General features: G+C 46.5%; 1 protein-coding gene across 1 annotated transcript; it reads right to left on the bottom strand.

Annotated features, from left to right (window-relative positions):
* Positions 1-287: 287 nt before the first annotated feature.
* serpine3 (serpin peptidase inhibitor, clade E (nexin, plasminogen activator inhibitor type 1), member 3) lies at positions 288-4,780 on the bottom strand. The gene is made up of 9 exons (XM_080019393.1): positions 4,682-4,780; positions 4,047-4,372; positions 2,510-2,743; positions 2,092-2,334; positions 1,683-1,881; positions 1,399-1,499; positions 1,171-1,257; positions 941-1,024; positions 288-439 (listed from the first exon to the last, which is right to left on the bottom strand). Exons 2-9 carry the CDS (start codon positions 4,309-4,311, stop codon positions 387-389), a joined length of 1,266 nt encoding a protein of 421 aa, XP_079875519.1. The 5' UTR covers positions 4,312-4,372; positions 4,682-4,780; the 3' UTR covers positions 288-386.
* Positions 4,781-11,178: the final 6,398 nt, after the last annotated feature.

An 11,178-nucleotide genomic window follows, 5' to 3' on the forward strand; every position in this document is an offset into this window, starting at 1 on the left:
CTATTTTACACTGTGAAGGGCCATGTAAATAAAGTGTCCCATTGTTCTGTTCAGACGCGCCTCCACAAAGGTCTCTCTTTCACGTGTTCACACTGCTCAGTTGTGTTGTCGGGGTAGGTTGTCTAGGTGTGTTTTCTCTAATAGAGAATGAGAGTGAATTAGGAAAAAAAACAAAAAAAAAAACGACAAACACCTGGGGTGTAAAAACCACAAATGTATTAAAATTTTATTTACAGATATTTACAAAAAATATATATAGTCCCTCTTCCTGAAGTGTCTGTGGACCCTCCAGTTGGTTGGCAATAAATACTGTTAGTCAGATGGACGAGGCTGTTGGAGAGTGTGTTGGTGTGTGTTTGTGTCAGCTGAGAGAGTAGGTTGGATCCTTAGGGCGCCTGGTCTGCTGGATTCACTACTCGTCCCATAAACAAGATAGATCCTGAAATGGTAAGACACAATAATTGGGTATAGGGCTCTGTGATTTGACCCTCAGCGATTGTAAGGAATATTACTAGGGATACACCGATACCAGACTGAATGTGAGTACATAACTACTCAAAAGCGCTTGCATTTTCACTGGGAATAAGGCCGGTATCACTTGTTTAGACTATAGTTAGTTTGTGCATTTTCTGCTTTTGAACTATCAGACGTGACATTAAGATTCACTGAGTTGAGAGCAGAACTCTTTCAACTCTATCGAACTCCTTTATAGCTTAAGGTAGGTGAGTACCTGAGCACGATATCCCTATGCATCCCTAAATTTTACACAGTATTACTACTATCAAAATCACTACTTTCTCATGCATTCAAAACCCCATGGCAAAGAATCTTTGCAAGAGTCTTCAAAATTGTATATCATGATATCCAGATCTTGAAATTGAACCATGAACCGTGAATCAATACCACTAACTAAAAACAATTCTAAAGTTGTTTTATTTACCTGTGTTCACTTGTCGCAGGAGGAACAAGAATGGGCGATCGGCCTTGAAAACCGGAGCTCTGGATCGTTTGAGAAGCACCATCGCTGAAAGACGGACAAGTTCATGATCAGCCTTCGGCCATGTCATTTTTGGTATTCTGTGGATGGCGACTTGAGGTAATTACTTTAACTTTTGATACGGGAACATGTTCACTGTACGATTGCAAGCATCGAATGGCTCAATTCCTCACCAGTAGCAGCAGCAGCCTTTGTTCCATCTTCCGTGACTTCTATGCTTGATTCGTGAAAGGCATCGGACACATAGAGTCCTCCGTCCACTGTGGGGAGAAACGTGACAGGTCTGTAGCCAACAGTTCCCAGGTACACTCTTGAATATTGCTGTTAACCCCGGCTCACATGCAATGTAAGTGATCATGAACTACAGAACACTCCGAGAACTTTCACAACATTTCCATTACCTGACATGCCGTTGAAGTCGGCCGCCGTTGCGCTGAAGGCGTCTGTGATGCCCATGGAGGGTAGAACCGACCTCAGGTTGAACTTGTTCTGCATTCTGAACCTGGAAGAGTGAAAATAGACAAAATGTCATCTTCATCCGCGTTGAAAATGAAATAACGCAAATCATGAAAGCCAACGATGTAGTCAGAGTATCATCCGCTACTTTTCTATTCCAGCATTCTACATTGTCCAACACACGGCCCGATACACAATGGGATGCAACGGCCGCAACCTGGGCACCTGCCTGGGTAAAAATATGTCCATTTTGGTTCTGCGTAGCCCTGTGTCCCAGGAGGCCACTTGGCGTGGGCTGAGCTGGGACTCGAGGGAGGACAGCGGGGTCTTCTTGTCACTGGGCAGCGCCAGCAGCAGGCTGAGGGAGCGGCCCAGGTAAGGCAGCTCCAGCACTGTGTAACGCTGCTCTGACGCTGTCCGGAACTGGCCTGGACGGCACGGAGGATAGAGGTTCATGTATTAAATCGGTGCAATGTGATGCCTGATTTGCAAAGGAGTACTTCAGTCAATTCATAACGGTATTGGATATACAGTAATAAGATTGGACTGCAACTTTCATATCAAAGTATTTTCCCCTTAACAGATTGGTTGCTACAATATTATCGTCCTTAATTAATGGATGTATTGACGAGCCGTACCGAAGTTGACCTCTGTTGCCTGGTACATCATGGGCACCTTCACCACGCTGCCGTCTGACAGGGTGAAGGGGAGGTTCTGGGTGTTGGTGAAGAGGAACTGCTTTTGCCAGGTGCCGCGGAAGGCCACCGTGTTAAACAGCGCCATCTGCAACCGCTGCCCCCACCAGGGAGCCTCCCCCTGGGCCTCGCCTGAGCCCGAAAGCTCCCCGCTGCTGCTTCCCGCCTGAAGCGGCCACGTCTCTTCTGGAGGGCGAAAAACAGGGAACCGCTGAAGTTTTACATGGGCTTCAACAAATCCTGCGATGTCATCAAAGATCCAACCCAATGAATCCATGGATAGAGCACAATTGGACCATAGAGCATAATGGACATGTACAGCCTATCTAGACCTATATAACCATAAGTCTGAGTGGCCTACCGCTGCCCCGCTGGTGTCCCCACCGCTCGAGCTGGCTGTGAGAGTGGTTGGGCTGGCTGAAGTTGGCTCGGACCAGGCTGGTGTTGGCCCAGGCCTCTGCGTGTTGCGTAAACTCTGTCAGGAGCTGAACGCCGCTCTGGATGAATAAGGACGTGGCCTGCTGCAGCCACATCCCCTGGCTGTTGTTGCCCGCGCCGCTCTGCGAGCGCAAAAGGAAATCCTGCACCTGCACGTCTGCAGGGGGAGGGAACCAGATGAAACGAGAAGTCAGGTGATTTCCTGAGAGCGGCAGGAAACTAGAAATACAATTTAGAATAAAATGCACTTTAAACTTTATTTATACATGTTTGTCACGCTGAGAGTTGCAGGGTTGTACTTTTCACTCCAAAGCTCCGTATAAACCATTCTTCTCTTTTTCGATTAATTCTGCAGTAAGGCTCAGAGTCAAGGAATCGCCCTTGTAAAAAAAAATAAAACACCAGAGTTGGAAACAACTTGACCCAGTGCAGCAGCACGCTCAGTTGAGCTTCATTAACACAACCAAGGACACATGAGACTGACATCTTGTTCTCTGCTGCTCTCTGCTCTTTACTAATATCGCAAGTAGAATGAATACGCACCATGTTCCCCCAGAACTGTGCACAATTTAAGGCTGCTAAACACATTCTCTCAGCCAGATGAGTCACAGCAGATCCGATGCACTCCCAGCACACGCCGTCGGCCGATCCAAATTATAATCAGACCCATATTCTTTGTATTCAGAGTGCCAACTATGCGCATGAGAACAGTGTCATTTAGAGCAGCGAGATCCACCGAGGGGCGGCGTGAGGCCATCAAACCCCACTTCCGAATGTACGGAAGAGAGAAAAACAATCCATTTACACTGACACTAATGTAACTTAGTCAGCTTTTCTGTCCTGGAAACAAATTGTTTGTCATTTTCAGCCGAGGCTCATGGAATGAGCCTTCTTGGAAAATGGTTGGAGCAGATGGAGCAGATGATTTGGGGGCCGTTGCCATTTGGAACCGACGGACCCGCAGTCTGTGTCTGTTGTGGAGTGACAGCCACATCAACAGCACGGATATGCGACTCAGCTCTGACCGAGGTCTGTTTGTCTTTGGGGGCACTTACAATGTAATGCGGTGACCTCTCAACCCCCCCCCCCCCCCCCCCCCAACCCCCAGCACCCACCCACCCCCTCAGAGCCCAGAGTCCCTGGACCTGGCCCCGGGAGCGGGTAATGAGATTAGAGTCGGTGCGAAGGCAGGCATTGTGGCTCCAGACACCGCTGTGCTCTGGCCCGGGACTGCGTGGCCAGAAGCCGCACCGAATCACACCACCTGGTACCAACAGCGCTGAAGGAATCCCAGAGCCAGCGCGAGCCGCAGGCCCCAAGTGGCGAGGTCAGGCTAACACCCAAAAGCCGCCTGGTTGGGACATTGGACGACACCCTGTCCTGAAATTTCGCCAAAATGATCTGCTGAAAATAGCAAGTTCTGCCCTTTGACATTGGTGGATGACGGGTTGGATCCCTACCGTTGACACTGTAGCCGAGGGCCCCCTCCAACTGGGCCAGCGTGTTCCCCCGGGCCCCAAGCTGCAGCAGCCCCAGGGACAGGGAGACGCTGACCGGCGACACGATCAGGTTGGAGGTGTTCTCCGTCTCAGTGAGCGCTTGGTAGAGGCTGACGGCGAACCTGTTGTGCAGCTCCCCCATGCTGTCCTGGAGGCTGCCGTTGCTCTGCGTTCTCTCCACCAGCCAGAAGCAGAGGAGGAGGGAGGTCATCGAGCGGCGGTACATGGTACCTCAGCGGTGCGGAAAGGGTCCGTAGACAGTGGCGGAAACGTTCGGAATGGAAAATCTTCAAAAAGGAAAAAAAATATATATATATATTTTTAAAGAAGAAACCTTTAAGATAGGAGGCAATCACCGCCATTAATAGCCAACGGCCGCATAAGCATGTCAATAGATTTGATTTGTTCTGTGCTGTCGGATATGTTGCGGAGAATAACTTCTCCATAATATAACTACGTACCATAATAACAGTGTAATATAATAGTAAAAATAGTAAAACCTAAGGAACGCCAACACGTATCAACAGGTTTTCTTTCAGCGAATCAGACAGATATCTAATCTCCACAGTGTTGAAAGTGACTACATTATCAGTTACCTCGACTCAGAGTCCCGGCATGGAAAGCTGCTGTTGAGGCTGCGCGGCTCCGATCTCTCCTGCCGCCGTGTTTGTACTCCCGTCGCTCCTCGCCGTCGCTCTGCTTACTGAGGGAGTCTCTAGTCATGAGACCGTGTTTAAAGGAAATGCTCAGTGTTTGTGGTCTCTGTCGGCGATGTCCGTACCACTCGGTCAGAATTCCTCCCTCCACCGCGCTATAAGGAGCCAGGCGGAGGGGGAGGCATGTCACCGGCCAGCAAATCCCAAACCGCGCTGGGAAAGGCGACACACACACACACACACACACACACACAGGCATTCTCTCTCTCTCTCTCTCTCTCTCTCTCTCACACACACACTGTCGTACACAAAGATGGTACTTTAGTTATGCAAGTCGCTTGGGCCTTTTGTTGGGATGATCAAAGACCTCAGAGCCATCATCTGTTGTGTCAGCGTTTCTAATTGGCAGACAGGCAACGGAATGTGCTCTTAATGAGAACTCTTTCCCTTCTGGTATGCAGTCACCTGCCCCGTCCAAATAGTACTAGTGTCCCTTTTCCTGCTGGGACAATACCTTTTTACAGACGGAAGCATTTTTATTATTATAATTATTATTATAATTGTCATTATTATTGTTAAGGATAATAATATTTTCATTGTAAGGGTGGAAGCAGCCGTAGTAGCCATAGGCTCAGTAGTAGTGTTAGTGCTTTTATTTCATTGTTTTCTTTTCAAGTGATAAAGGATCGCACACAGAGATGTTTGCTTTCTGTGCAAATACTCTACCATTAAAAATACACTTTAAAACATATGGAGAGAAAACGGATCGTCGCCCAGTAATTGACTGTAATGAACTAAACCGCTCCGCTATAAAGCAGCCTCCTCTTTTAACCCGACCCTCCTCATTGTTTGTCGCGAGCGTCCACATAAAGAAATGCCGACATTTTTCCCATGAAAGGATAGGCGCGGGAATACTAGTCATCAGGTATTTGGCCGCTTTGTCCGGCGGGAGATTCCGCCCATTACTGGACTTAATTAGTGGAGCCAACTTGGCTTCGTTAAATGGAGTCTCCGCATTCTTTTAAAGCCGAGCTGCAGACGCAGGAATTTGGTATTTTTAAGGCCCGACAGCAGGAGATGAGACGTCACGGTAATTGACTAAAAACGATTGAAAAGGCGCCAAGATAAACAAAAGCTTTCATCTTGGCGGCTGTGGGACCTTTCGGAATAAACACAGTAGAGCCAAGTACAAATAATGATTTGTGCTCTCCAGAATCTGATCCACGGAGCAATTAAAAGGCGAGCTCCGGCTGCACCCAGGGGGTCGGAGTGGAGGCCATGTGAGCTATGTACTCTGCTGATCTATGGCTGTTGACTCTGTGCCCTTCAAGTTCCCTAGGCCCCCGGGAATCGAACACGAGTGCGTTTCACTTTGAATTCCAGGTACCAATGCGTAATTGCCGTTGCGTGGAGCATACTCCGAAGTGAATTACATCCCCCGTCACAGTTTTGGTGAGCCCCGCCGCGGTCACCCGCCATGCTGGGTTATTGTTTGGATACAGTTCGTCGGTTGGACTAACTGTTGACGTGGTCGGCTGGTTGACTGGTCGACGCCTAAGGTTGGCGTAGACCAGTGATTCCCAAACTTTTTCGCATCAAGGAGCCTCAATTTGATACAGATTAGGCCACAGACTCTGGACCAGACCAAATCTCTTGATGAGATTTTGTCTCTGGGACCCCCGATCTGGGCTTTTTATCGTCAGTTGTGATTTAGTCCAAACCTACATACCTGGCTATACTGTAGTTAGGCCGATAACAGGGAAGCTATCGAGACCCTACGTTGAGAACCACTGCTGTAGACAAGGCAATACGACTGATTTTGTCTAAACTTCCCATATAAAGGTCACACATGTGACAATCGTGCAAACTAAGAATTAGAGAATGATGGTATTGGTATGGTATTTTCGACCCCAGCATATTCCGATGATCCGCGTGCGCGTGTGCGTGACTCTGCGATGCCTTTGTTTTCCCCCATATGGCTGCAATTTAATCCCAACTAGTGGTGACAGCCCCCAGGCTCACCAGTTAAACCCCCCTCCACATGACCTCTGACCCCTACGGAGCTGATGGGAGAAGGAGCCGAGGGGTGGAAGAGGAGGAGGGGGCAGGCTGTTCACAGAAAGGAAAGAACACACACACACACTCACACACACACACCACAGAGCCACCGGAACGTATGGTTTTCTCTTCTTAAAGTTGCTCCCAACCAGGAAAGGAGTCTCATCTGGTAAATGTATCACCATGTGTTCTGGCAGAGGGCGAGAGACAAGAGGAGAGGCCGAGTGGAGGAGTTCTATTTGAGGTTTGGTGAAAGGTGGGGTTCTTATTTGTCTTGCAAAATGAAAGCAACAACCACTTAGTCTGGGTCATTTATTGACACAAAATTTGACTGTTACCATAAAGAATGGAGTCATCCCTATCTTCCCTCAGTCTAACCTTCCTTCTCAAAGCATTTTATTTCTGATGTTGGGTCCCTCAACATGTTCCCCCAGCCCTGTTTCCTTGAGGGGAATATAAGGCTGAGTGAAGATAGGACCTAAATGTGTCATGAGCTAACACAGGGCTGTGGAAACAGGGTTCAGGGAACACAAGGCTGAGGGAGCATCGGGATGAGGGAACATTAGGACCTAAATTTGTAATGAGGGAACATGGGGCTGAGGGAACATACTGTACATGCGAATGTACACATACTGTATATAGAACCGCACACACGTACACAGCAGTAACCCGTGCTGACAGGGAATACCTGTGCCGTGCAGCAGGTGGAGTGGCCGTGTGAGAGTGATTTGCTGTGGCTCCCTTCCAGTGCCCTAGTTCCCTCAGGGCTCCTGCTCCGTGGGATTAGAGGGGATGCTGGTGAGCGGCGCTGGGCAGGGCCGCGGCCAGATCCGCGGCGCTACGAGCCGGTGTCGCCGGATTGATCCGCCAGGTACGCCTGGAGGATTAGGGCCGGAGCACTGGCACTGCGAGAGGGGCGACGTGAGGGGACGCATCCCGCTAAGACCGCACGCTCCACTGGAGGAACATGGGCATGGGCTGGACTTAGGGAGCATGGGAGTAAAAAAAAAGCGCTGTTTTTAGGGCCCCACGGATGCTGACTTGTGTTGTGTTAGATCAGGGCTTCCCAAACATTAATTTAATAACATTTATTTTTATTCTCACAATAAAATGTGTAAATGTATGCATGCATAATAATGAACAAAACATAAATAAAGATGTAATGTAAAAAAAAAAAAGTATTAGTCCACTGCGGACCACGTGGATTTCCCTCACGAGGAGGCAGCGGACCCCAGTTTGGGAACACCTGTGTTAGATCACATTAGCCCAGAGAAATAACGTGTAAAACATGTCTGATCTGGAAATATCACTGAATTATTTATGGTGAAGAAAATTAAATAAAGGAAGCAGCTGCAGATAGAGCCGCCAAGATCTTTTTAAACGTTCTCGCTATGCACAACAAAAACAAGAGAATACGTCTTTAGTTGATTAATCAACTTTTGTCATTGTGGCTGAATTACATGGTAATAATAGTAGTGACCTGTAGTCAGCCAAGTTTTCTCCACCGGCGCCACCTGCTGCCATGTGTAGCAGCTTTGAATTGGCAAGTTTCTTCAGTCTTATGGTCATTTTAATAATGACTATTAAAGTTATCAATGGAACAAAGGATGATTGGTAATTCTAATAACTTTATTGCACCATCCACGGGTAAATGAGGTGAATTATTTTCTTTTTAGCCTTTTTTCATTCGTGTAGTGCCTGAATCAGACGTGTGTGTGTGTGTGTGTGTGTTTTTCTCTCTGTCTATCATTTTAGAATTCCAGACCTTTAACATCATCGTTGAGGCGCCTAACGTGGATTCATAATAGCTTTGCAACCATGGCGGCATTATTATGTCTCAGACCGTGGTGAGAATTAGACTTTGTGAAATTTGTGGAGCTGCATAAATGTAAGAGCCACTGATTGGTGTGGGGAGGGGGGGTGGGAGGGGGGGTGGGGGGGGGGCACCTGAATCTGTTGATTGCAGAGTGATTATGATTGGAGTGTCACCTATTCGTCATCCACCCGCAACGCAATATCAATTCCACCAATGCAAGTACAGTGGCTATATTTGAGGACATGTGCTTCTGGAACACGATATCCTAACATAGGGCTGTGTATTCATACGCTATTAGTTTGGAAACAAATGGCCAACACATGTGAGAACATTTAACAACAACTTAATTTAGGAGCACACGTGACACTGCACCCCACGGTATTTTAGCATGTAAAACGTGTGCATAGTTCCTGCGCGGTACTGTACGTACCCTCCGGACTGTGGGAACAATGCGTTACACTGACCGCGCCGGGCGCCGATTGGCCCGGGGTGACGTCACCCCCGCTGGGCTCAAGGAGACCCTCGTCTTGACAACCCGAGTGTACTATTATGGGATTTCCCCTCCTCGCCCGGTACGGAGGTCCCAGACTCCCGCCTGTTGAAGTGCTTGCGCGGTGTGAGGGGCCCCACACTCCGCCGCAGGGGCCAGAGTTCTCAAATCTGTGTCGAATGAGAAAAAGACATTGAGCGCAAGGCACCCGGACGCATGCGCCTCTCTTCCATGACATTAGTCTATGGAATTAAATGGAATCAAATGACCTCACTTGGCGCTGGCTTGGTTTGATACCAAGTTGGATTTTTTTTTTTTTTTTATTATTATTTTGAACATGAAGTATGATGTGGAGAACTTATATGGCGCATTATGGTCTGGGAGCCCACCTCCTGTAGTTCACCAGCGTCACCGCAGGGGGGGGGGGCGCAATTTCACTAAATATGAAATAAACGGTAAATCATTGAGCTCCAGCTCCAGCTTCATTATTGTTTAATTCGCAGACAGCAACTGGCCATTTCTGATGTTTCCCCCCAGCTCTATGGACTCATTGTTGCCCCGTTTGCCGGAACCATCCAATGTATACGTAACAATCATTCAGTAGTATAGGTTTCTTGTACTTTAAACTCCTGGGGTGTAGTTTGCTCCAGGGTGTAGTTTGCTCATCATCGGACTTTCCTGGACTACCAGGTCTACTCTCTACTCCTTTAGGATCACCCGTGCTGACTGTGAGAAACTGTTAGATATCTTATATATATATATATTTATAAATACACATATACAAGATCCATGTTTGCAAAACATTCTGTGTTAAAGCAGGCTCTACAGATAGTGTTGGCTGCTGAAAACTGTCAATGAAGGCGAATATGTTGCAAAACGCGCGAGCTTGTAGAACAGGATGAAGGAGCCAGCAGAACAAAGATCTCAACTTGTGTATTGAAATGTTCCCTCACATAAAATATTCACACACCTGTGGTCTCAATTTGAAGTGAACATTCACAAATGCGAACCTTGATATTTGGATGAATATACTGAAATTATATATATATATATATATATATATATATATATATATATATATATATATATATATATATATATATATATATAAAACATTTCATATTTGGGTGAATACACTTTATATTATATAATTATATATATTGGACTTTTGCAAGACGAAGCGCGTTTTCGCTCCGCTGTCGCGCCATACACTCAACACGCATTCCCTCTCATTTTGTTACGACACCTTTATAAGGAATTGTCAGGTTTTGGTTGGTGCGCGTTTATTGACTTATTTAGTCACAGTACTAACCTACCAAAACAAAGCGTTTGGAGGGAACTTAAAGCCCGGCCCCGGGTGTGTGTGTGTGTGTGTGTGTGTGTGTGTGTGTGTGTGTGTGTGTGTGTGTGTGTGTGTGTGTCAGAGCCGAGACATGGAGGACAGCGGAGCGAAAGAGCGCTTCCGTGCACCCCGCGCACTTCCACGGCTGCAAGGCGGTTTTGCAACACATTTATTACAAGAAGTGTTGCAAAAGTCAAGCACCACAGATTCGACATTTTCTGAAGTTATAATAGCCAATGTGAGAGGACGTGATCCTAGATTTGTAGTTGTACCCTCTCTCTCTCTCTCTCTCGCTCTCTCTCTCTCTCTCTCTCTCTATATATATATATATATATATAATATTATATAAATATATAAAATGTATAATATTATATATTCATCCAAATATCAAATTACACATTTGTAATTTGTAAAAAAAAAAAAAACACACAAAATATGTGTGAATGTTTATGTGTTCAATATACAAGTTCAGATTTTTGTTCTACTGGTTCCCACCTCCTATTTTATGAGCTCTCACACTTTCCTTCATGTGAAACTGCTGCTGAGATACACATTTAAAAAGAAATAAAACGTGCTCAGGAAGTGAATGTAGATAAAAATGATACACTGTCATAGTATACATTACAATTGTCCTTTGTGAAGTGACTGTTGAAAAAACGTTTTTTATATGTTTACTTAATCACATAACTTGAAATGTACACATATAACCTACCTTGACCCAACGTTAAAAA

Source organism: Zeus faber (assembly GCF_960531495.2).
Source record: "Zeus faber genome assembly, chromosome: 18".
In the NCBI taxonomy this organism is placed as follows: Eukaryota; Metazoa; Chordata; class Actinopteri; order Zeiformes; family Zeidae; genus Zeus; species Zeus faber.